This window comes from Fusarium mangiferae (genome assembly GCF_900044065.1).
Source record: "Fusarium mangiferae strain MRC7560 genome assembly, contig: FMAN_scaffold003, whole genome shotgun sequence".
In the NCBI taxonomy this organism is placed as follows: domain Eukaryota; kingdom Fungi; phylum Ascomycota; class Sordariomycetes; order Hypocreales; family Nectriaceae; genus Fusarium; species Fusarium mangiferae.
The window spans coordinates 2,673,912-2,699,860 of NW_024573923.1; the positions used below are offsets into that span (position 1 = coordinate 2,673,912).

Genomic DNA, 25,949 nt, shown 5'->3' on the forward strand with positions numbered 1-25,949 from the left:
TATAGAAACCTGTTACAATATCTATGTCAATAGGTGGTGCACCTAAGGCTGTAGTTAGCAGTATGTCCACAGAATTGCGTTTTATGGCCTATGGCTCTATAGAGTTCCAAAAGTTGTTATACTAACCAGGGTGGAAAATATAAAGTTTGTAAACGTTTCCGTTAAACAGCCTCTCTGTTTAACTCATCATCGGTATTCTTCTTTATACCACAATCGAGGACATTAACATTTAGCCTTTAAGATTTATAACATCGGGGATAAATTGGCAGTACACTGTAAGATATCTTTAATTCTTTCCCAGTTACTGGATCTGCTGAGGTTACCCTCGACGCTCATTGACAAGGGATTGACTTGTGTCTACGGAGTACGTTCCTCTGCATCAAAACCTACTTGTTTTTGTAGTAGCATATGTGTTCCGTAGTCAAATCTTGAATGCCTCGCTGCTGATCGCTTGATCTTTCGTTGTTAGCAGGATCAAGAGCAGTTTTTGGAGAATTTCACAACCTCTACAAGCATATGAAGCTGCTGTCGACGATGAGAGAGACCAACCTGAATCCTCACTTCAAAGAGATCATGCTTTCATTCTGACTGTATCGTTACCTTGTATAGGATCTCCGCCAAAGGAACCCACCGCCTTCGATGTGATATGGGTTTATCACAATTCCTTGGAGTTACTCCCAGCCTAGGGGAGGCAAGGCAACTCAGGACCTGAACCCTAAGTGATGAAAACATCGAGATAAGTATAGCCTAAACTTAGGGGATTCTTTGCTAAATTTATTTTGACATCCTACATCAAGGTCCGATGTTTTGTTGCTCCCTGAGGCCAGCCTCTGCCTCAAAGGGGAAACTTGTCACATGGCTGTAGGAAGTCAACCAACATGGGTGGAAATATCCCCTTGCAGTCTTATCCCACAAACAGTAAAGAGTGAAAGCACTGACCAAAGCATTGCGAGGATGATGACTGCAATAGCTCCGTTGCAATTTCCGCTTGATAACAATGGGAACAGCACAATGGTGCTTGTGTAGGATGTCCTCGAAGGCAGAGGCCGCGATCACTGACTGTTTCATACAGATTGACGAGACCAGCAAATGATATTAATAGACACGAAGACTTGCGGTTGGGAACGCGTGTCTCGATGCATTGCAAATCGACCAGCCAATCCGGACAAAGCAAATGTCCTGGAATGGAGATTAATCCCAGGTCGTCGGGACTATCCATATGGCTTCAAGCCTCCCCATTGGATCAAGTATTCAAGTGCCGACAGCCGCGGCCCGCCCTGTCTTTCCCACTGTCAGGGCAGCATTAGGGGCTTGGCTTCGAGACAGAGCCTCCCAGCTAAGCTTCTGCTCACTGAAACTTCAGCGGGGATGACCGATGTTCGCCCCTACATGAGCCATGATTGGCCAATCCCCCTTCTAGAACGCCCATTATCAAAATTGCCCAAGACCGACTAGACTGTCTTGGTCGATTTGACCTCCCCTTTACCCATGCATCCACTCGATTCAACGCCGCTTCTCACTTGGAATTTTGTCTCTCACCTCAGAACTTATTTTCTTCAGCCTCTTGTTGTTTCCGGCATTTGGGTCGTTCGCTTCTCTTTACCACATATCGATTATCTAATTTGGAGCATCTCAAGCGTGTTCTCGTTCGAATGAAGGTGTCATCATCGTCCTCGTCACCATCATCGCAATCCTCTCGTTTTCATCTTGACCTGAAGTCGCGTTGAATATCTACCACGCAGAACATATCAAACAATCACACTCGACTCGGCCCCTTCCTTTCGAAAGAACGACATGATGGAGCCAGGATTTGTGGGATGGGTGATGGAGCTTACGGCCTGGGTGGCCCCCTTTTTCATCGTCATGTCGCCCATCCTCTCCTACGCCGACCAAATTATCTCCATGTACCGAAATAAGACCAGTGCAGGCTTCTCGCTCGACATCCCTCTCATCATGCTCGTCGCGTCTTTCCTGAGGTTCGATCTCTCCTGTCGCGACACGATTAGCACGGAATATGACTGACCCGCGCGTCCCGAAACAGAATCTTCTACTGGCCCCAAGCGCAATACGATACGAGTCTACTCCTTCAGTCGCTGCTGATGGTTATCGTCCAAATAGCTCTCCTGAAAGTCGGCCTGGACTACCGACCTCCCCCACCTACCAAGGGCGGCGAGGCCGGTTTGCCATTTGCCGGTGCTGATGATGGTTTAATGGGCTTCCAGCGTCCTTATAACTTTTGGCAATGGCGATCCCCTCGACGGTAGGGCCCCCCCCCCCCCCCCCTCATTTATATGTCGATTTGCTTGGTCTAACTGATCAAAGATACTGGCATGCTATTATGTACTTTGCTGCTGGTCTTGTGTTTTTGGAGCTTCTCCTTTCCCAGATGCCTGGACTATATGCTGTATATGCGAACACCATCGGATGCATTGGACTTGGCGTAGAAGCGACTCTCCCTATCCCGCAGATCTTGGTCAATATGCGGTCCAAGTCATCAAAAGGTCTACGATTATCGGTCCTGGCAGCTTGGATTGGTGGCGATACCATGAAGCTTTTCTGGTTCTTCACGTCAAAATCCGGAATTCCTTGGTCGTTCAAGATTTCGGGTATGTTCCAGGCTTCGTGCGACTTCTTCCTTGGTTTCCAGTACTTGCTTTACAATAGCCCCGAGGAGCCAGCGCAAATCAAGGAACACCCCATGGTCGAGTGGGAGGCACCCAAGTCAACTACACGAAGTCATAGCCGGAGCCTCACGCCTACGCGACGACCTGCACCATTTATTGGCGCTGAAGAGGCCAAATAAGCCGTCCAAGCCCATGATTATATAAATGATCTAATGATAGTGATGTTGGATCTTGATGCATACATCTGAATACAAAGCTGCTGGAGTGGAAAGTCGCCAGGAACGTCAGGATAAAGAGAGGAAGTTCTTTGAAAGAGATTGATGAGAGCGCTAGCTTAGAAAGGAGGTGAGGTTCAGTCCTGGCCGAGTCAGAAAGGCCGAGTCCAAGAGCTGAGAGCGACCACAACAAGAAGACACCTTAAGTGAACATTGCGATATCTTCTTCGTCTTGAGAATTTTCCTTCATCTCAGAGGACCCCACAAATTACGCAAGGCCAGCGATAGCCGGGTCTTGCAGATCCTGGCTTGTTTTTGAAACAGGCACAAGGCAAAGTCCCACCACTTTCAGCTCCGGCTACAGTGGCATCCCATCACCGTTATGTTGTGATAGCGGAGTACATGTCTGAGAATCCATCAAGCAGCTGAATGCGTATCTTGAGCAGTATCATCGAAGAGACATAGTAGAATACTGATTAATATGAATATATATAATACCATACTTATTCCTTTTATCTGCATATTTGTTTAGTTTTGCTATGTGCTGTTCATGTATTAGAGATCCCAGGTATCAGGCTATCTCAGCCTCACTGCACCCACAACTGTGCCAATTGCCAGCCCCTTTACTTAGATTCTGCCACTCAACGTCAGCTTATTCAAGAATTAATCAATATTGACATTGTTTGCATTCTACCGGACTGCGGACTCGCTCAACTCCTGTATTGTTGAGCTATTCGTATATTGTTCTGGCTTGTCAAGTCCTCTATGGTGCAACACTGCCATAGCAGTGGCACATCTTGACTTAGCCACAGTTCCTATACAGACAGGCCTTCGCAAGTCAACAAATGCCCAGATCAGCCCATCACTGAATTGGTTTTTTTTCCCTGGGACCTGTTCCTCAAAACTCAACCCATTTAGCGAGCTTATACCTCTATCTTTAAGCTCCTTTAACATCTTTTTCGCTTCGTCACAGGTTGTGGTTGGTAGGTTGCCTCTCCATGCTGCTTGTCTACTCAGTTGGTCGCCCAGCAACTAACCGCAAATCGCAGGTTGATGTCCATTATCCTCAACTACTATTCACCAAGTCTGGAAACAATTTGCATAACTCGTTTGAGTGGGCACTAAATTTCCCATCTCCTCGTAACTTGAGGACTTATTGGATTTGACTGTGAATCACTGTCAAAACTTACTATATCTTTTTCTGCCTCTTTTTATCTTTACCCCAACTTCTTCGCATTCACACTTCGCATCGCAACTCTATATTATAAGTGTTTTCACCCATCTCAGTCACATCGTCATTGCGCTTTGATTCCAGGTAAGTAGTGAAGTATCTCTTTATTTTCTTCTCGTCACGTCATAGTATAATTTCTCATTCTCATCTTATCCCCGCACTCGAGTCTCTATAACCTTCTCTTCTCTCATCCCAACCACACATCATCATCATCATCATCATCATATTATTATTGCAACAATCTTTCTTCTTCTCTTCAACACTGTCTCTTATTTATCAAATCTCAGAGTCACTCGCGCATCAGCTCAACTCTCTCTCTCTCTCCCCCTCTCTCTCTCTTAGCAAATAACCTATTGTTGATTACTTGATCAAGGTCAGTTTCAACTTGGCTACACCAAGCACTATCCCATTGCTCAAGTACATTTGGCTTCATACGACTTCTCAAATATATCCTCAACGCGACCCTTAACCATAACTGCCCACGGCGACTAATAGTTCTCAGATACGTTCTGCCGAAGCCATGGCACCCGCAAATGCCAAAGCCAACTACAAGACCTACGAGGCTCAGGCCCGTATGGTTCGCGCCATCGTAGCCGCTCATCCCGACGTCAAGTGGAACTACAAGGGTAAGAGGACGATTTCCTTATATCTTGTCGCACTTGTTTCCAAGGGTCTCTTGTGGCCTTAAGCCCTTGCTCTTTGTGTCCCCTCCCCATAACGCTGAGTCTGCAGGAGGAGGATTGACTCTTCCCCAGAAATCGCCGCTTGTTACGGCTCTGACATGACGGACCATGCTTTGAATCATCGATTCCGCAAGGTTCGGGCAACTGTCAGCATTATCCATGCGGCCCGTGAGCAAGGTCTCGATGTCAAGGATTTGACCACCGACGAAAACCTTCTCCCTACCACACAGGGAGCTATTGACAAGAACAGTACGATTCCCCGCCTGATCGCCTTTTCTCAAATAACATTATCATGATTTCTTGCTGTGAGCTCTCACTGACTCGCTCTCCATAGATATCGCCAAATACTTTGGTCAGTCTACCGCAGATGGCATCCAGTTCCAGTTTCGCACCATCAAGAAAGACGCTGAGGCTCTTCGTTATGCCGCTAACAACGGCGACGATGTCGCCAACTGCCTCAACCTTGGGACCGCGTCCGGGCTGCCAAACACCCCGTCCAAACCGACTCCCTCGCGCCAGCCTGGAAGTCGATCGGGCAAGGGATCCAAGCGCAAGACCTCGTATACGCCCTTGAACCCCATCAAGCGCTCTGGCTCAGAAGATGAAGACGACGACGACCTTAACTTTGACGACATGGATCATACTCCCTCAAAGAAAGTCAAGACAACTGGCCGTACTCCTCGTGGCCCTACACCCTCTCGCACAGCTGCCCGGAAGGCCGCTGCTACTATCGCCGGCGCTTCTGCGCAGTACAATGACAGCGAGTCTCCGTACGAAGATGCCCCTACTCCAACTCCAGGTCCTACTTCGGCTCCTGTCAGTCTCCCTGCTGCAGCGCTCCCTTCCTCTGCGCCTGTTGCTCCGACCTCCATCTTTGGTAACGTAGAGCGTAAGCCTCAGCCGTCCGTGGGCGGAAATCCTGGTCTTGACATGATCAACTCAGCTGGCCTTGGGTATCCCGACATCTTCTCAGTCGCGGCAACCTACCGCGCTCCACCTCCCGATGACTCGTCCTACATGGAATGGGGTGACGGAGAGATCTAAGCCCTCGACCTCGAATCGCGATCTCTGGCTTGAGCAATAACTGACACCGTTGACAAATGTTCACGGATACAGCACCAAAATATGGATGAAAGCTCTACAGAGTGTACTATACAACATACCACAAAAGCACGAATGCGGAACCGGTTCTTTTTGTTAGCGACATATGGCTCGATCGGCTCTTACTGCCTTGCTGTCGGTATTTTGATCATATTTCATGCCCTTGCACCTGTTTTCCCAGCACAGATACCCCCTTTTCCCGCAACACAAAAGTATTCAGTTCTTTCATTTGACATCAGGCATTCGGCACGCTTCATGGCTTCTTAGCCGGCCAGTTAGTAAGGGTTCATTTGGGCATGAATAGTACGGGGCATGTACGAGTTCTAGCTAGCTATTGTGCTCACTTCAATAAGCAACGTGAGTCTTAAAATGCGGTGCCCTGCAATTTATGACCGTGACATAACCATCATAGTGTAAATACCATGATATGCCAAAACCACCGCATCAGGTGCAGGACAGCAATCATCCGGCAAGGTCATCGTAAGAATGTCTTGTCTTAGGCATGTAACCCGAGTCATATTTTCCAAGCTGAGTTTCGAAATGCCTTGAAATGATGTCGTGGATTCAGTAGTATTTTGTGGCTCGTATGAGACTATGCCTCGCTCAAGAGTTGCTTGATTTTGACCTTCTTTTCATTGACATGTTTACGTCTCTAGGATAGACATGTTGCTCAACTTAACAAAAGCTGCCACAAGGCATCTCTTTCCACAAAGTCATGATGAATCACGTTGACCAGCCAATAATCATCCTTGATGCCGCTCAAAAGTTTCTCACTCTCAGAACCCCGACCGTACACCTTGGCCCATTCACCCCAGATTCCAAACGCCTCCTCGCTCCAAGCTCGGAAACTAACCTCCTCAATAATAGTAGGTGTGATGATCTCCTTTCCGGGGAACACACCCCATGTCACAGCATTTGTAGACGGACCGGCTTCCGTCGAACCGTTCACGTGATCGCTGTTGTCCGATGCCAGGTAATCTCCGCGTGCGTTGCTGGCGTAGAAGCATACAGAGTCTTGCAGCTCCGGCGATGTGAGCTTAGCCTTGAGAGTGTCCCATTCGTTGGCGGGGATGAAGAATTCGACGAACGACTTCTGAAAGACAAAGCCGTTGGGTGGACCCCAGCCAAAGGTGCCGTCGCTGGATCGCAAGCCGTTGACGGCAGGCTGCGAGGCGACAGTCCACCAGCCCTTACGATTGAGTTTCAGGAGGTTAGGTTGAATGGTTGAACTCTCAGCCCGAAGCTCCTCCTCACTCCAGGGGATGGCAGAAAGCTCTCCCTGGATATGCTTGACGAACAGGTCGTTGATATCCTGCCGTGTCTTGGGGTAACCCCAAAGTTTGACAGCCTGTGTTACAGACATATGGAGGCTTACGCCGTATCCGTCAATCTCACCATAGGCGGGGGATCGGGCGTCACCAAAACGACCGTTGGGAAAGTCATCCCAGGTCGCCTCACGGCCTAGAACGCCTTCACCCTCCGAAATGGCGAGAGTGTTTGCACGGGTATTGATCGCTTCGGCACGCACGCCGGCCTCCTGTCCAGTAGCCTCCCATTCAGGATATATCGCTGGCCTATCACCAACAATCACACGATTGTGGGGGTCTGAGGCAACAGAAGAATGTCTTCTTGACTGCCGGGAGCGGGAGTGGCTGCTAGAACGCATGTTGGCGCTGCCATTGATCTGTAGCGAGGGAATGGCTAGTTCGTCCACTGCGATGGCTTCTTCGTTCTCTGGAGGGTCAGGAATGAGATTCGCCCGCTCCAGAATGAAGGATACGGCCTTCTCCAGGTTGAGCGTGTAAAAGTGGAAGCCTTTTGGACCTGGTGTCTTGGATTTGATGTCCTTGATTTTGTCTATCAACTCACTGACGATATCCACGCCGACCATCTTTACCCGTTCATCATCACCTTTGACAGCGTCGAGGCGTGCGAGAAGATGATCTGGAATTTTGGCATGGCTCAGCTTGGTCGTGCGCTTGATCATCTGGTAGCTCTGAATGGGCATAAGTCCTGGAATAATGGGAATCCCCTTAAAGGCGCCGCTGGGGTGTTCTCTTAGAGTGGTCTCGAAGTGTTCGTATGCTTCGATGTCGAAGAAAAGCTGAGTTTGGATGAAGTCGGCACCAGCTTGCACCTTTTGCACGAGGTAAGGAAGATCATGCTCCAAGCTTTGTCCGAGAGGATGGCTCTCTTCGGCATGCCCCTCGGGGTAGGCTGCGACACCAATACAGAAGTAGTCTCCATGTGTCTTGCGGATATATCTGACCAGGTCAATGGCCCAGTTGAAGTCTTGGCCTCCATCATCTTCTGAATCTTCTGGGTCGCGGTATTCCTCTCTTCGCGGGGGATCACCTCGGAGAGCTAAAATGTTTCTGATTCCTAGTGCTTTCGCATCTGAAAGCGCCTCGTCGATCAATTTCTTGCTCATATTGGTGCATGTCAGGTGCAGGCAAGTCGTAAGTCCGACCTCTCTCTGACACAACTCGGCCAATTCAAGTGATTTTTGGGATGTACTGCCACCCGCACCCCAAGTGACATTTACAAAGAGCGGCCGAAGGGCACGCTCCATCCGGTGAAGACGGTCTCGCAAGTTGGAGAAGCCCATGGCGGTCTTGGGCGGGAAGAATTCGAGAGAGAAGTATGTGCCATCAGCTGGCAGAGCAGCGATGCGATCGGTGATCTTGTCCATGGTGACGGACGGCGGGGGTTATGTTGACGGTTCAATGGTTCGCGTTTATTCGTTGTATGTGAATTGAGAAAGTTGTAGACTCAAAGTTGGACGGATATCGTTGGGGGGTTCTTGAACTGCCGAATCGTCGTTGATTGAGTAGAAGAGGAGGAGAGATGCGATACCGGAAAGGGCAGTTAGCTCCAAGCTGACTTGTCGCTCTCTCTTATCGATTAAGAGCTACCGTCCTCAGATGAAGAGGGGAGGGACTCTCAACTCAAGGAGATAACTCGGAGTGAGACGAGACGAGTCGAAGACGTCGGGGTCCGTTTTCTTCATCCAATTCTAGATCGTGGAGGGGACGAGTTTTGTGGCGGGGCATCCATACTACCTACGTACTTATCTACATACTGGAAGGTTAGTTGGCGGGGTACATCATTTTGCACACTGAATTGTTAGCGGCCTTCAGCGACCGTTCTCGGGCTGGCCACTAGACGTTAGCAGCCATGACGCACCCGACGGTACATGGAGACGGCTATCGTGTAAGTGGTGACCCATGTACCGACGTGGCCCGAGCTTTAAATTTCAACCACTTTACTATCGCTTGCAGAACACAAACAGCTTCAAATCTTGAGTGGAAACGTCCCGTCAATACCCAAGTCGACCCAATTGATGCGATTCTGGGTCGTATCATGCCTGCGTACCAATGCCATTGCTACACCAAAGGCTCATGAGCTGCTCCACGGCTCGGCGTGCTTTGTCTAGCCTCTCCTCCAGCTCAATTCGACATCCGATAATCGCCCACACCAAAACTACGACTCTCGGAGCAACCTCACGACGGTTCTACGCTATCGACCTTACTTCAATTGACGAAAAATGGCGACAGAGGTGGAGAGAGTCTAATGAGACTTCCAAGGCCTTCGAAAAGGGGAAAGACGGCCAAGATAAGCATTATGTGCTGCCAATGTTTCCATATCCCTCGGGCACACTCCATTTGGGGCACTTGCGAGTATACTCCATAGCCGATGTCGTCGCTCGATTCCGAACACTAAGAGGCGAAATGGTCATGTTGCCTATGGGGTGGGACGCCTTCGGTCTACCAGCTGAGAACGCTGCAATTGAACGAGGAGTTGCCCCAGAAAAATGGACAAGAAGTAATATGGCCAAGATGAAGGAGCAGTTGGAGCTCATGAATGGGAGTTGGGATTGGGATCGTGTAGGTTCTGTCTCATGTAGATCATGATTCCTGTTCTAATAATTCTTTTAGGAGTTATCAACTTGTGATCCCGAATTCTACAAACACACACAGAAGCTATTCCTCATGTTGCACGAGAGAGGTCTTGCCTACCAAGCCGAAGCTGAGGTCAACTGGGACCCTGTGGATAAAACAGTTCTTGCTAACGAGCAGGTTGATGCCAATGGCAACTCGTGGAGGTCCGGTGTCAAGGTCGAGAAGCGCAAACTCAAGCAGTGGTTTTTCCGCATCTCTGAGTTCCGTGAAGCCCTTCTCGAGGAGCTTGAGGCACTTGCAAAGGAAAATGCTTGGCCGGAGAGAGTTCTGGCTCAGCAGAAGAATTGGCTGGGTAAATCAACCGGCGCTTCAGTCAAATTCCCTGTTCTAGCCATGGGCCACGATATTCATGCAGCGATCGAAGTATTCACCACTCGACCTGATACACTCTTCGGCGTACAGTATGTGGCTCTTGCTGCCAGTCATCCAATCGTAGCCAACCTCGCCGCTTCGGACCCTGAACTACAAGCTTTCATCGACACCATCCCTGGTCTGCCTGCGGATTCCAAGGTCGGCTATTTGTTGCCTCACCTGCGGGCTATCAACCCACTTGCGTACCATGAGGAGACTCCCGATGCCACCAAGGTCTCGCTGCCTGTTTATGTTGCGCCATATGTCTTGGGTGATTATGGTGAGGGTGCTGTTATGGGTGTTCCCGGCCACGATCTGCGGGATAATGCGTTCTGGAAAGAACATCACTACGACGTGCCTGTCCGACAAGTTCTCTCTGCATCAGAGGATGAGTCAACAACAGCTATGAAGAACGAGCCCTTTGTCGAGCATGGTGTTATGACCGAACATAGTGGTTCCTTCAAGGGCAAGAATTCAGTGACTGCTGGTGAAGAAATTGTCAGGCTGCTTGAGAAGGCTGATCTTGCAAAGCCTGTCGAGAAGTGGCGTCTCCGAGACTGGTTGATCAGCCGACAACGGTACTGGGGCACTCCTATTCCCATCATTCACTGCGACTCCTGTGGCCCGATTCCTGTGCCAGACGAACAGCTTCCTGTAAAACTTCCTGATGTGGACTGGGCAGAGACGCGTAATGGAAGTCCTTTGGAGTCGTCTCCTGAATTTGTCAATACGACTTGTCCCAAGTGTAACAGCCCTGCTCGACGAGATACAGACACTATGGATACTTTTGTTGATTCGAGCTGGTACTATGCTCGGTTTGCTGATCCCCATAACCAGGAGCAGCTATTTTCTCCTGAAGCGGGCAGAACACTTCCCGTCGACACCTATATCGGGGGTATCGAGCACGCGATTCTCCATCTTCTTTATTCCCGCTTCATTTTCAAGTTTTTGGCGTCAACCCCTCTGCTTCCCCAATACAACGAGGAAAACTACAAGTCTGCGGAGCCTTTCAAGCGCCTCATCACTCAGGGCATGGTCCATGGCAGAACATACATCAACCCTGACAACGGCCGCTTCCTCAAGCCCGATGAAGTTGACCTGACTGATCCCAATCAGCCCAAAGTGGTATCATCTGGCAAAACGGCCAATGTCTCTTTCGAGAAGATGTCAAAGTCAAAATACAACGGGGTTGACCCCTCAGAGTTCATCTCGAAATACGGTGCTGATGCTACTCGCGCCCACATGCTGTTCCAAGCCCCTGTTGGTGACGTGCTCAACTGGGACGAGGCCAAGATTTCGGGAGTCACCCGCTGGCTTCAGCGACTCCACGATCAGATTGTAGCCATTGCTGCAGAAACCGCTGGCCAAACAACTACCGCCCGAGAATATCTTGTTGAGAAACACAAGAGTCTTGGTTCTGCGTCCACGGAACAGCTCAAACAGTGGGATGCTGAAGGAGCCATTTGGCGGCATCTCCAACGAACCATCACATCAATCACTACATCTTATGAGGAAGTATACTCCCTCAACACTGTGGTATCGGATCTTATGATCCTGACTAATACATTGGCTGAAAACGATGCTGCCAGCCCGGTTGTCAAGCATGAAGCAGCTCGTGCTCTAGTTTCTATGATGGCACCCATCACGCCTGCATTTGCCGAAGAATGCTGGGCTCTTCTTTGCCCTTCTGCATCCTCCATCTTCTCGTCCACCAGCTTCCCTGTGCCGGACAACTCCCTCGCCGAACTCGTTCGTCCGCGAATACAGCCTTGTGCCGTACAGGTCAATGGCAAGGTGCGCGGTGTGGTCGATATTCCTGCCCCTCCAGCTGAGCTGTCAGGCGATGAGCTTCGGGACTGGATGGTCAGGGAGATTCTTGCTACTAAGGAGGGGGCTGCGCGGTTTTCCGAGGGCCCATACGATTTGCGCGCCGCTAAGAGGGCGATTCCTGTAAGAGGAGGCAAGACAATCAATTTTGTATTAAAGTAAACGTCGTGATCCGGTCAAGACGGCTGTACCATATCTGTAAAATAGAGACAATAGATAGTGATAGACGTTTGGTGCTTTGCAGTGCTGCTGAGCTCGAGCTATCATTATGCGAAGTGAAGTTGATCGTATACAGACTATTCGGGTCGTCCTGGCATGAAAGAGTCACAAGAGAATGTCATTCACGTTCCTCTCAACAAAAATGTTCTACTACCGAAGCTGCAGCCAGCGAACAAAAGGACGAGATAATATATTCTATAAGAGGAGAACCTGCCCTTTATATATGTATGATATTGCCACCCTTATCACTCAAGCGGGACAACGTGGCCGAGTGGTTAAGGCGATGCCCTGCTATCTCTTCGAGACATCATAGGCATTGTGTTCGCACGCGTAGGTTCGAATCCTGCCGTTGTCGATGTTTTTTTTGCATTTATTTCTTCTTATTTCGGTCTTCTTGCTCAGCAGAAACGAACTGCGTATTTTCGTGATGTTGCGATGTCTCGACGTAGTGGTGGGTGGGACGGCTTCAGCACTTGTCTCTTGCCGAGCCAAAGTGCGAATCATTTAGACATTAATGGCTTTTGCATTTTTCTCTTATTCTATGAGGATTCTTTCTATTCTACGTTACGATGTATGTAAGGTAAGGATTTGTCACTCACTTTTTGGTTGTAGAAGAACGTGGACTTTCTGGTTACTTGACTGCTCCTGTGGACCATTAGAGTTCAATATAATATAAAATACTCTTCAACTTGAGCAACTAATTTATTGTCCATAATGGTTATGCATCGATCAGAGTTTATCTTTACAGAGACACTGCTAGTTTCCTTGAAATGATTTTAGTGTTCGGTCTGTATACGTACGTATATTCTGTTTATTTCAATTCTGCAGAGCGGGGAAGATGCTGAGCTCACATCTCCTTGCGAGTAGAAAAACAGTCAGCGCGGCCAAAACAAAGCATCACTGTGATCAGAGGAGAACTTGCAAATTGCAAATTGCTCAGCTTGACGAGTCCCCCTTTTGTTAATTGTGCATGCTTACGAGCCAGGTTGGTCCACCAACCGACCAACTACCATCAAGAATCGGATTATCAGCGGACATACACTTCCACGCGGTAATAGAGAATACCAAACATGATCAGAAAATCTGAGAAGAATAGAATTGAATGGTGCGAGTGTAGCCGCATTCGTCGATATATACGATCAGTGAACTATGTCATACGGCATGGTCAGCATAAGCTCAGCTTCAGTCAAAACCAATAGCTCCTGTCTCAGCTGTGACGTTGCTCAATAAATAGCCTGAATACGTTGGATTTTCGCACACCACGACAACAGCTCAGATATGTCGTAGTGCCAGCTTAGATATCCAAGATCAATGCCAGGGGAGTCAGATCAAGGGGTCGCATCAACATGAGGGAGGTTGACATGAAAGCTACTATTGGCTTGTGGCCATGCTGATATTATTGAGCCTGATGCTAAACCCAAGCTGAGTCTTCTCCAGCTATCCAAATGCAGCCACCATATCGTGTGCCTTGAACAGCCATGTCTATCTGCCATTTGATAGGCCATATGACTCCGCGATGCCCAAAATGTATTGCTCATGGTCCGTATTCTATCATGCAATGCAGATCGTGTTGCCGAGAGTTTCCAATACACAAACTAAAACACCACCCACAAAGATGCACCAGTACAGTGTCCGTCGCTGTTTTCTAGTCAAACACGATTATATCACTCGCTGCGCTCCGCTCTTCGCTCCTCATCCAACAATCTCTGATTCTCCCGACCGCTAGATTGCGGCTTCTCTGAGTCATGGTACAGAACGTAGTGTTGGATGATGAAGATGGTATCGTAAACCATGCTGATGTTGCCAAGAGCAAACTTGACCGGGTTACCGGTGATACCGCTCCAGTCGCGTTGCTGATAACTATCGATGGCCTGCTGACTGACGCTAAGGACACCGCCAGTAAGATCCAGTAAGATCTGGGAGATGCTCCAACCGTCGGTGCTCTGGTTGTTGTAGTTGGTAACGATTTGGGGAGTGTACTTGATCAAAGTGACAATAAGTTTGACATAGCCTACGGCGTAGACAATATCAAGGGCAACCCAGTCATAGACGGCATCGTTTCCGGGAGATGAAGCAACAATAACACATGTCAAAAGGACCCCAGTGATGCAGCCAGCTGCTACCCCTAGAATAAACCGACTGGGTCGGTTTCCAGAATTCGGGGTGAATCCCCACAGCGATGGAGCGAAATACTGTGAGGTTGTGATGATGGACAAGAACAGAGCGTGGAGAGCAAAAGTGATGTCGTTGAATTGCACGGTGGACTCGAGGCCTCTGTGTCTCGCAGCATACTGAGCACGGATTTCTGGCGAATAGTAGAAAGCTACATTCGAGCTAAAGTATGCAGCAAAACCTGATAGGTACGAACACTGTTAGCATGATGAGAGGAACTGTACGAGATATGGACCAGGATGTGATCAGGTCCAGGATTCCGGGACGGCATGGCGACAAACCGCCGGGCTGACTGAGGTGAGAGAGGAGGGGGGTGTATATTGTTCATTCTGACACTCATACCATGCCATTCACTAGGCCCTGGGGGTACGGGTATAAGGACACATTGCTGTTGGGCACTCACCGAGGACGTTGATAAAGGGAAAATCGATAGTTGTGCCGCTGGTGGAGCGACGACGCCAGTTCAGCAAGGGCTGGGGATAGAAGGACGCGCTCCAGGCGAGGAAATAAACCCATCCAAAGAGGCCTGAAAGGAACGTGAGGAAGCCGACAGCCATTGTTATCTACAGTCTCGTATCCTGGCGTTGTTACGCGTCAAGACTGAGATGAAGTGAAAAAGAGAGAGAACGAGGGGATTCGATGCTCATGAGAGAGAGTCGAGGCTGTTGAGGACTCTAGCGATGAATCGTGTGACCGTGGAGATGAATGAATGAGTCTTGGGATGAGACATCAAGCGAACACTCATGTGCTCTGACGCCATCTCGGTACGTATTTTCGTGACTTCCAATGCCAAATCAAGACCCAATGGTGAGGTGGAAGTGGTTGCACAAGTGTGGCTGATGCACCGATTGTGGCTGCATGAGCCAATTAGGAATAGCCGATCAATCTAACAACTCTAGGTCCCATCGTGATGGAAATGTTGGATATGGAATTGGCAATCAATCGCTGTGAACTAAATTGGAGAGAACAGGAGCTCAGTGTGACGAAGAACCCCCTTCGAGATGCTGATGCTTGCTTCACCTTATCATGATCAAAGCTTCATGTTACAGCTCGCTCATCAACCACACGGAGAACATCCGAGCAGATTTGATTTCACCCAAAACAAATGCAACAATAACACCGAGAAGAGTTGATGCTACGGAGTAATACTCCAAGAATATTAGAAGCTTGGGCATTGACCCGTGAATCATAGCATCAAAGAAGCTTCCATCTACGGGAATTGCCCGAAGACGCCCTGACATCTTGAACGAGTGGATCCAACTTTGACCTTGCACGCCCCCTCGAAGATGTTGTTTTATTTTCCAGAACGTGTTTAACATGATGCTTCTCACCTTAGACCCTTGTCTCGGTAGCGAGCGGTGTGGGAATTGCAGAGCCGCAGCCGTAGCCGCAGCCGCAGGATCATGCCAGAAGTGAAAAAGCACGCCAGACGAGGCCAGACGAGGCTCAAAATGTGGGCCCCGTAGATAGTGATGAGAAGAATCGGAAGAGGCCGGACACGATCTATATGAGACTGGGAGGTCCCTCGCGGGTTATTCTCTTGAGAGAGTTGTCGTCGTCGGTAGGATCGGAGCCGAAGTGGGCATCGTGAACCAAATGGAATGCGCGGTAAGTTTCTTTTTGTTTTATTTTTACACTGCCGGTTGGTTTAGGTCGTATTATCTACTGCATCGTCGACTGTGGCTATACTGATGCATGCCGTGCTATTTCCGAGCCTTGGTGAATCAGTGGTCTGGAAACCCACATGAGTCGACTTATTCTGAGAGGAAAACATCAAACAATGGAGCTCGCAGGGGTTGAGAAGAGCTGGGAATAGAGGCAGGTTGATTTGATGACGGCGTTCAGCCTCCGTTTCCAGCCGCCCCTCAGCCTCTGTGATCAAGATTGCACACAACACCATGAGATTGAGGCGTTGCCCATTCATCTTCCATGATCGTGACGTAACTATCTTGACGATTCCACCATCAACACTTGATTAAACAGCTTGAAGGAGAGAAACACCAATTAACCATCGCAGAGCCTAGACCCTGATCCTAGATCGCTAGAGGTTTAAAAAAGGGGGCCTCTCTGGCTCCCGATCTTAACCCCTGCCAAACGGCCGTTCCGTACGGGGCATCGCTCGGCACCGGGACGGTACTTGTCACCTTATGCTCAGCTCATGAATATCAGTATCAGTATGGAGTATGAGTCTCAGTCTCATATCTGTGGCTGTATGTACTAACTCTGACACGAAGATCCGTATTATTTCCTAGGCGCCCGGCATTCGGCATTGTGCAACTCTATCTATGCCTTGATGCAACACCACAGCAATAGGCTACACTGTTCGACAGTCACCGCCATCAAATCAATCTCTTTTTTTCTTTTTTTTGACTCGTCATCAGGTACATAACTAATAGTCTGGTCTTGATGGCTGGCTGCACAACCTTTACTCAGGAGATCGGCACTTGCTTATGCTCACTTCGTCAATTCAGCTCACAAGAGTTAAAGCCAGCGCGAGTCAGCTCAGCTTATCTCGCTGACAGGTATGGATGTATGCCACTAAGATCAAGACACATTTGGATACACCAAGGGAAAAAAGCGATAATTCAATCTTTCGGTCAACGTCAGTCACCGTGTGATGTGATCCATTCGTTCATTGCAGGGTGTGTAGCTAAGATAAAGATTCTATGTACTTGCATACCTACCTATCTTCGAATGGAACCAATTGTCACCCAAATATCAATTGCGTGGCTCAGAAAGTGACCTTGGTTCCCACACAATCATGAGCGGTTCTGCATGTACATCCCATCCCGTCCCCGTCCTTGGTCTAACCCATAATCCCTGTAATCTTTTTAGTTCCTGGCCCTGGCGTCTCGTAAGTTCAAGGTCAGAACCTGGGAGGGCGTGTCCGTCAATCGGCCATGTCCACGACCACGTCTAATTCCAAGGTCAATTCTCTTGGCTCACCTTGTAATGTCTAATGCATATATATCATCTCTCAGTCTCCTCCTTTCTTGCTTCCTCTCCCCTTCGTATCATTCCCAACAGCAACAACATATCTCTACACGCTCATCAATCTTATCATATCATAAGACTCAACGCCTCAAAGATCGGCACTACAACACCAACACCACTATTGGATAACATCATTCAAGCCAACAACAGCTAGCCTACCTAGTCATTCATCAGTCTAGCAGCTCTCCCAGCTTGATTTAAGATCTCGTCAACATCCGCTAGTCATCTCGACTCTGCTCAATCTACTCCCTGCCAATTTAAACCACCACTTGCATCACTATACTTTGAATACCAACAATCACCATGGCCACTACTATCCAACAACAAGAAGAACCCCACAAGACCGGCTTTCTTGACCTCCCGGTTGAGATTCGTCTGGAAATCTACGATGAACTCCTCCTCACAGCGCCTTACACCCGATGTGGCCGACCATGCCCTGAACAAAAAGTCCATGCTTCTCTCCTCCGCACCAACCGCCAGATTCACGATGAAGCTACAGATCTTCTCTACGGCTGCAACACATTCCTCTCTCACCCCACACTGCTCACCTCTTTTCCTCGCCTCCGAAACTGGTACGGCCCCGTCAAGGAGTCATCCATCATCCCAAGCATCCGCCGCTTCCATACCCAAGTCCGCCTCGACGTCGATCTCCCCTACGACGCTGATGCCGTGACAAAAGCGTACAGCGGACTTGACGAGCTCACCATTGACGTTGTTCAGTCCATGTTCCTCGGCGTCGGATATCGCAATCTACGCATGTTTGAGGGTGTCAGGGGCGTCAAGAAGGTCAATGTCACTGGCAGCACAACTGGCTTCGAGGACTACGTCGAATGGCTCAAGATGTGCATGATGACTGAACCTGGTTCCAAGGTTCCCGAGTATGAACCTCAGCAGCAAGCTGGTTGGATCCAGAGACTAGCTACTGTTCACTATTAAGCTGCTTACTCTACTCTCTTCTCCCGTTCAGCGAGTCTGCTTCGGTGTATGGGTTTCTTGGATTTGAAGCAACGGCGAACAAAAGCATTAACGAACGTGACGAATCTGTCTATTCACATAGGCTTTGGAGTTTTGGTAATTCAACAGGCGTCGGAAAATGTGAATTTGATTTAGATATTCCCACTGCGCATAATGAAAGGCGCATCAGATCAATTTCAGTTGTCAACCATGGTATTGGCACTCCATAAATAATAGAATTATATCATTGTCTTAATCAAAGTCTTACTGTTTTCAACAGCACTGTAACAATATGGATTCTTTGTTCTACTGCGTCCACGCAACCTTCACAAGATGGTGGACGTTCAGTTGATTGAATACCTACTCATTGCGCCCGCAGCTGTACTTGAGGATTATTACATCATTAAGATAAATGCATGAAAGTGCTAGAAGTATATTACATATTTTATGATGTATCAAGTCTAACTCTATCTACTAGCCACTGTGGGCCCGAAGAGCATCAGAATGTTGCATTTGATGTCACAAAAAAGCATCATCCTCGTATGTTCTGGTCTCTAAGTACTGATGCAATTTCTATAATCAAACCTACAAGAGAGACCTATCACGAGGAAAAGGAATCAAGAGGCTGCTAAGTTTAAGTTGAGGATTACAGTCATGAACTCGTCGAACAATGAATGGCATGGCTTCAGTGTATAACGTATTAAATAGGAATCATGCTTTAGGATCTGGTTTTCTGATCATCAGTTCATTTTCACTGTTTCGACATAGATTGCTCACAGGTTCCGATGCTCCCCTGCCAAGCAATTAAATTGTTGACGTCTTTGAGACTGAAGTCTCTAGTCATCTTGCCGCTCAAACGATCATGTTGGCCAGATACGCTTCGTGAATGCGCCCTATTACCTACACTTGATTGCCATGGATGTAATACTAAACCGCCACACATAATTCATGAACACGTTTTGTTTTCCACAAAAGGATTCAAACAAGCTATAGTAACAATAACACTGAACTCTAAACATAACATAGTGAAGGGTGGTAAAAATACAGCTCCCATCATGCCCTTTGAATGCCCCAGAACGCCGAGTCTGATGCAAAAGAAGCAGACGCTCTCCCTCGCCCGCTCCGCTCCGCCAGGAACCGGATATCCGATTTATCTCTATCTCATCCTGCTTCTTTTTTGTATCCCATCTTCCATCTATCCCCGTTCTTTTGTCTTTGTCTTTCGCTCTAAATGAAAACATAGATCCAAAAGAGAGATTTCATCACAAGAGGTTTTCGGTCTTGCTGGGTACTGGGTTCGATGCAATATCTCCTCGGCTTTGTCCGGTAATTGACACGGGCGGGTCGTGCTTCGGACATCGAAGCCCGGCCATGGGCCGTTTATCGAGGCGTAATAGCCGAGCAGTCACCGGACAATCGCTTTCGTCAATCTTGCGTCCTCTTTAACCTCGAGCAAAAACCTCAACTCTTCCGTTTTCTGGACTCTCCCTGTCATTTCTATCATTTTGTCCATCCATCTACTGACCACCACCGCCCATGATCTTGGGCAGCGATCGCCAGCCCTTCTCGTTGGGAAGCTTAACCTTGCCAAAGTCCTCATCAAGATCGAGGATCACTTTAAGGGCATTGCGGCTGCGACCATATGGACTAGTGTCCAGGCTGCCCTTGACCGTCGACACAGCATCTGACACTCCTGTAGGAATCTTCTCCTTCTGAGTACCGGGCATGGGTAGAAGAGTCTGAAGAACTTCATATGCGGCAAGGGTGAAGCCGAACTGAGGAGAGGATCGGAAAATACGTGCGGGACCACCCTTGAAGAAGGCAGTGAAGCCCTCCTCCTTCCAGATTGTCTTGGCTGCGTGTCGCAGACCGTTATATGTGGCCTCGCCCTTGCGGGCTTCGACCTGAAGTCGGGTCTTGATCACATCACAGGGTGTCGTCAAGTAGGCGGCGGGCATACCGGCGATCGCACCAGCAGTCAGTAGCTGCAAAACACCCAGCTTATTGGTCGGAGACTCGCCAAAGAAGTCCTTCTTGAGATGGCTGTAGGTAGGGAAGTAAATGGCCGAGAAGGGAACGTCACGAAGCAGACACGCCGAAGCACCCTTGTACAATCCAACGAGACCCAGGTTGCGCACGATCCACATGGCCGATCGCTTCGGTGTTCCTTCCACGGTCTTGGCGACCTCGCCCTGAACTTGGAGTCGAATCTTGACAATCTCGAGAGGGTTGGTAAAGACCTGTGGTAGGCTGGTCAGTGGCGCTTCTATCAGGTTATGAATAATTTGGTGGACTTACAACTTGGCAGGCACCAGCAGAACCACCAGAAATCATCTCGGACAAGACTGTAATGTTGCCGTTCTTATCAGTGAAGTACTTTCGGGCAAGATCGTTCACGGTCAGCTTGATGGCCTTCTCTGGAGCAACACCAACAAGCTGGGGTAGCACGCCCGAGTAGAGACCACGGAATCCCTCATTACGGATGACCTTTTGGAAACAATCAATCGAGTTCTTGTAGAGGCGCTGACCGGGCTGGGCGCCTCGTTGGTTCTGCAGTCGCGTCTTCACCAAATCAATGGGGTACACCATGAAGGCACCAAAGGCACCAGCAACACTACCCAGAGCAAAATTGTAACCCGAGGTCAGAACACCCATCAGAATACCACCACCGGCAACCTTGGCCTTTGTAGCCTCGACGGCGTCGTAAATGGGGTTCCGCCACGAAGGATCAAGGACCTTAGCAAAATCAGAGAGTCCTAGGCGGCCAGAGGGTTCATCGAGACCGGCAAAGTGGAAAAGAATGTCAGCTTCCATTGGCGTGAAAAGGGAGAAGCGTGTGAGCTTGGCAGCCTCGTTCAAGAATTCAGGACGAGTGATCTTGCCGTCCTTGCTCTGGTCAATGGCACGGCGCAAGATGAGCTCAACGAGATCCATCCCGCCGATGACGTTCTGGAAAGCGCGCACATTGGCGTATGAAATCTTGGAACCAATGGAGAGATTGACGAGAGTGTGCAGATTGTCAAGAATATGCTCAGACAGCTTGTGGCGGGCAGTCTCGACAATGATGCGCTCAAATTCCTCACCACTGATGAAGCCATCGCCGTCCTTGTCAAGCTGGTGGAAGGCTTGCCGAATGCGCTCGCCTTGGAGACCGCGCAACATTTGGCAGAACTGAGGATAGTCGAGAGGGTGCCGGTGCTTCTTGTTACCAATATAAATCTTGGCCCAATCCGAGTCCCAGTCGAAGGTTAGGTTGTCGGGGCCCTTGTTGAGCTCGTACAACGTGCGGAAATCGTCATACTTGACAGAGCCGGTGCGCTCAACGTCAAAGAGGCGGAAAGCGATCTGATACTCGGCATCCGGCTTGTTGAGGAGGTGCTCGAAAATACCCCAGTCAGCAAGACTCACTTTGCCCTTGCCATTGACATCCGCGACGCTGAATAGAATGGAATATTGATCACGGGAGATCTTATGCTGTTTTGGGAGTGGTTAGTAAGTCCTTGCGAGTATACAAGCTTGGCTACAGCTTGCTTGAAGCAGGAGTGCGTAACTCACGTAATCCTCACCCTCAGGCGCAACAGCGTTGATAAACTCATCGGGTCCGAGGAACAATTCGCCTGTCTCAGGGTCCTTGATAGCATGCTTGGTGAAGCGCGCTTTGGTGTGGGCAGCAAGCTGTTCAGGTTCGTGTGTGCCGATGACGGCCTCCTTGACGGCCTCCTTGGCCACAGCAAGCTTGGACATTGTATATCGTAGTCGCTCGGAGGGGTAAAGAAAAGCTCCGAAAAGGATGGAACGAGTTCACAGCAATTGGGTTGTCGGAAATAATCGAGCGATGCTCAGCAGGTCACAAACTGGGTGTTTGAGGTGACTCGGAGTCGAATTGGTTTCGTAGTGTCCACTGGCAAGTGGTCCGACAACGGCTGAGCACGACGAAATTCTCTGGAGCAGCGCAAATAGCAGAAGCTAACAAGAGGCAGAAAGAGGTGCAAAGGACAAGATTTCCCTCGAACGATCGAAGTCAGCGGCAGGGAGAGAATGTCGGAGACGTATCGACGTAGCGAAAGGGAAGCGAAAGGAAGAGAAGCAGAAGCTGAAGAGGAGAGCAAAATGCGTCAATTGGGGAATTTCGAGATGGAGCGAAAGATGAGATAAATTTGCTATTCACTGGGCCAGGCCAGGCCAGGCCGGTGGTTGGTCCGGGCGGGGGGGTGTACTGTGGCGGGTGTGTGTCCGTGTTTTGAGCCTGCCCCAAGTATCTTTGAGTATTGCACATGACTAGAAATACCTGTTATTTGTGTGTACCTTGGCCAGCAGCTCCCTTCCATAAAGGTACCTAACCCACCTTACCTAGGTACCTAGAATGTGTCTTAGCTAACCGCTGCTGCACTTGCTTCTTCCTCTGAAGCCCGCCAGGTTGGCAGCTGGAAGCGCACCTCTGGAAGCAACGTGGGGCTTGGATGGCCTGAAGTCCGGACCAGCGGACAGGTATAGGGCGGACCGCTGCAACCGCGCTCACGTTTTTCTTTGTTCTCTTTAAATCGATGCCTTGTCTTGAAGACCCTCAGGTAAGCAGAGTATTGGACAGTCAACGATCGAGGAATCTCGCTTCATTTTGACAAGTTCAGGAGCACGCACCAATGACATGATAGCAACAAAGGTCACCAGTATCAGTCAACGATCTCCAAAGCAAATTCGGTGAAGATAGTCCCCTAGAAACTACTGCCCAGCTCGAGCGACGATACCTTGAGATACATCATCTCCTCTAGGTCCGTGTGGGGGTGCATACATATCCATCTAATGGATCTAATCTGTGGACCCCTTTCAAGTTGGCGCATCCCGGGCACCTCCTGGGCAAGGTCTTTTAACGAGCCTGGATATCAGTCGTTGCCTCAAAAGTTGAGCCTCAAGAAGGATATCATGGATCAACTGCCAGACTCCTCAACGCCTCAAACCCACACAGATATCAGCAAATATGAGAATACACACCTGATATAAACCGCGTACAAAGGAAACCCACTGAATATGCCCTCTCCAGAAGAATGCCGCTTCTCTTCCGTAACACCGGGAAAGCTCCCTTCCCCGATCCCGGGGTGGCATATCGTTGTGGAGATGGACCCCAGGACTGACCCGCCTAACCGGAGTTCGGGGGAGCGCCAACTGCTTGATTCAGCACAGCCCAAGTTACCTATTTTGTGTTTTTATCAACGATCCTGAGCGTAAGACGTTCTCATGCTGTGGATATATTGACGAAGTGTGTGGACGGCAAGGCAATCATTTCTGATTTTGAAGCAGTGACCGGGTTTGAATCTAGAGGTCATATTTCGTTGCCCGGACTGACTTGGGTGCTATTTCTCTTTCTACCCTTCCGGGTCTCGCAGCCTTCTCTGACGTGGGAGGAGCGAGTCCCTTGTCTTCCATGAGAATTGTCGAAAAATCATATGTGCCGTGACGGTTCCGCTGGACCGTAGCGCAATCTATCATGTGCAGGTAATGCAGATTCTTCGGTACGGGGTGTCACAATGATGATCCCCTGATAGTGTTTAATAAAGGCTTCTGATGTAAATTGTTGCTCACCTGTTCTCGCCTAATACACGATATCATATGCCCCAGCCTCGGAGTCGCGGAGGGTTTGCCCGCGCTTGCGACTGCGGACAGCATCCATGTTTCCAGAATAGCAGAAGCCCTCCCTCAATTTCTTAGATGTCACATGGTGCCGATGGACTCTCTAGTGCAGCCCCGGGACCTGGTCATTTCAAGTGGAATCTTTCTCCAAGCACACCTAGGTCACGAGCACATCTCAATGCTATTCTTTGACCAAATTTGGCCAAGGTGAAACTCCAATAAGCCATCTTCACCATGATTTACTGTATTTTCCATGTTGTTAAACATCAGCTACTCCATCAAGGCATGTAACTTGCAGACCCAATCAGCAGTTTGCTGTCGCTTGTAAGGCTAACTTGCTCGCGCGCCTATCAGAATACCTGCTGCCACTTTCAAGAACCCTGACTTAGGTATCCGTGGGCCAACGGGGAGTTTGTATAGGTAAATAGTCAGGTAGGTACTTGAGTCTACTTCTTACGACTACTATGGTATTGCGGAAGCCCGAAATGCCGGGAATTCCCGGTCAGCAGAGAGCAGCTTTCCCCTGGGCTCAACGGAGTACCACGACTAGTCCAATGTCTATCCCTTGTTTTGATCTTGTTAGTGGGCGCTCGTACCCATCAGGCAAGGAGAATCCTCCGTGGGGAAATGTCGGGGTTTTTAAGCTAGGGTCGGGGTAAGCTCGCCCTTAATATATTCCCTTCTTCGATGTGAATAAAGCTAGTGATAGCTTTCGTGATCTTGTTCTTTAGTCCCGTAAACCTAGATCTCCAACATGATATAACTTGCGTGGATGACAAGTCGTGTGATATCAACATTCTTGTCTGACTTAAGCGACATGCAAGATGCATTGCACGACGAGGGCAAAAACATCTACGTTTTTCTATCTCGGTATTTGTACAAGTCGACCGGCAGGTGATGGCTATACATTGAAGGACAGAACCTACCTTGAAAATACTAGATGCGGAAGTATGTTTCTCTGTTGACGAACCCCTCAGTACTTAATGATAAAGACATACCCCAGCCTAGGGCCGAAGCAGCAAATGCAAAGCGCCGCTGGTCTGACATACTAAATGGCACAAGGAACATCAAGTGACAATATTGAAACAAGAGAATTGAGGATTAGATACCATACACGCGTCCAGAGCCTCTACTAATCTATATGCTACTGTAAATGCAAACTTGAGGCCTATGGGGTTGCTGGCGATAGTGGCAGTGGTGATCATGGCTGATTGTATCTCCATCCCACTTGCTCTGGTCTATGGTCGACTCCATTCTGCTTGAAGTCGCGAGCCCCCCCACCACTCAAAAGGCCAGCCTCCACCGACGGTCCCTGAAGAATCCTCCATACGCCTTTGTCCCTAGTCCATATCCCACTTACAATTGCATATATGCAGTCGCATGTATGTAAGTTGGTGGAAGAGACCATTCCCCCAAACGCCGAATTCCGAAAATGTATTAAACCAGCCAAATAGGCAATAAAAGATGATATAATCGCAGTCGCACAATCATGATATTCGTAACAGTCATCCAGAGTCGTTATACAGTATTTGTACTTTTCCCTCCGCTGCTTTCCCCTCCCTACATGCTCGAGAGTCCAGGGTTGAGGCAAGGCGTTTGATGGAGAAGAGGAGTCCAGGGGGTAGCATGTGGGGAGTGTCGCCGCTCATATTAAGCTGTTGTGTTGTGTCCAGCTACGGCCGGGTATTAGTAAAGAGTTCGCGTCAAAAAGAACCACCGTCTTGAAGAGATTAGGGCAAAAAAGAAAGCCCAACCAAGAGCGAAAAAACCGTAACTTGTGTCGAGACAGAGTCTGAGGTAGATAATTAGGGCTTGTCCGGAGCTGGCCGCACATGCTATTCCGGTCCGGATGAAGTACTAAGGACACTCCGGTCCGGTCAAGTACCGACGCAACGACAACAACAGTAAAAGCACCTCAATCGCCGGTGTGACAGGCCGCAATGCTCGACGCCAGGCTGGAGAAGAGAAGAAATGGCGAGAAGTTTGTGGGC

General features: G+C 49.1%; 7 protein-coding genes and 1 non-coding gene across 8 annotated transcripts; 5 read left to right on the forward strand and 3 right to left on the reverse strand.

Annotated features, from left to right (window-relative positions):
* Positions 1–1,797: 1,797 nt before the first annotated feature.
* Positions 1,798–2,803, forward strand: FMAN_04278 (uncharacterized protein; the record flags this gene model as incomplete). The annotated part of the gene is made up of 3 exons (XM_041829031.1): positions 1,798–1,976; positions 2,042–2,260; positions 2,323–2,803. The coding sequence occupies 3 exons, from the start codon at positions 1,798–1,800 to the stop codon at positions 2,801–2,803; spliced, it is 879 nt and encodes a 292-aa protein (XP_041679835.1).
* A 1,787-nt stretch (positions 2,804–4,590) lies between these two features.
* On the forward strand, positions 4,591–5,797 carry FMAN_04277 (uncharacterized protein; the record flags this gene model as incomplete). The annotated part of the gene is made up of 3 exons (XM_041829032.1): positions 4,591–4,748; positions 4,803–5,002; positions 5,088–5,797. 3 exons carry the CDS (start codon positions 4,591–4,593, stop codon positions 5,795–5,797), a joined length of 1,068 nt encoding a protein of 355 aa, XP_041679836.1.
* Positions 5,798–6,524: 727 nt separating this feature from the next.
* Positions 6,525–8,546, reverse strand: FMAN_04276 (putative MET12-methylenetetrahydrofolate reductase; the record flags this gene model as incomplete). The annotated part of the gene is made up of 1 exon (XM_041829033.1): positions 6,525–8,546. The coding sequence occupies one exon, from the start codon at positions 8,544–8,546 to the stop codon at positions 6,525–6,527; it is 2,022 nt and encodes a 673-aa protein (XP_041679837.1).
* Positions 8,547–9,255: 709 nt separating this feature from the next.
* On the forward strand, positions 9,256–12,156 carry FMAN_04275 (putative leucine--tRNA ligase precursor, mitochondrial; the record flags this gene model as incomplete). Its single annotated transcript, XM_041829034.1, has 2 exons — positions 9,256–9,741; positions 9,793–12,156. 2 exons carry the CDS (start codon positions 9,256–9,258, stop codon positions 12,154–12,156), a joined length of 2,850 nt encoding a protein of 949 aa, XP_041679838.1.
* A 314-nt stretch (positions 12,157–12,470) lies between these two features.
* On the forward strand, positions 12,471–12,568 carry tRNA. Its single transcript is given in 2 exon segments — positions 12,471–12,507; positions 12,525–12,568. It is a non-coding gene; the product is annotated as a tRNA-Ser (tRNA).
* Positions 12,569–13,877: 1,309 nt separating this feature from the next.
* On the reverse strand, positions 13,878–14,942 carry FMAN_04274 (uncharacterized protein; the record flags this gene model as incomplete). Its single annotated transcript, XM_041829035.1, has 2 exons — positions 13,878–14,566; positions 14,789–14,942. 2 exons carry the CDS (start codon positions 14,940–14,942, stop codon positions 13,878–13,880), a joined length of 843 nt encoding a protein of 280 aa, XP_041679839.1.
* Positions 14,943–17,682: 2,740 nt separating this feature from the next.
* FMAN_04273 (uncharacterized protein) lies at positions 17,683–18,315 on the forward strand (the record flags this gene model as incomplete). Its single annotated transcript, XM_041829036.1, has 1 exon — positions 17,683–18,315. One exon carries the CDS (start codon positions 17,683–17,685, stop codon positions 18,313–18,315), a length of 633 nt encoding a protein of 210 aa, XP_041679840.1.
* Positions 18,316–19,850: 1,535 nt separating this feature from the next.
* FMAN_04272 (putative mitochondrial carrier protein ARALAR1) lies at positions 19,851–22,077 on the reverse strand (the record flags this gene model as incomplete). The annotated part of the gene is made up of 3 exons (XM_041829037.1): positions 19,851–20,573; positions 20,632–21,807; positions 21,889–22,077. The coding sequence occupies 3 exons, from the start codon at positions 22,075–22,077 to the stop codon at positions 19,851–19,853; spliced, it is 2,088 nt and encodes a 695-aa protein (XP_041679841.1).
* Positions 22,078–25,949: the final 3,872 nt, after the last annotated feature.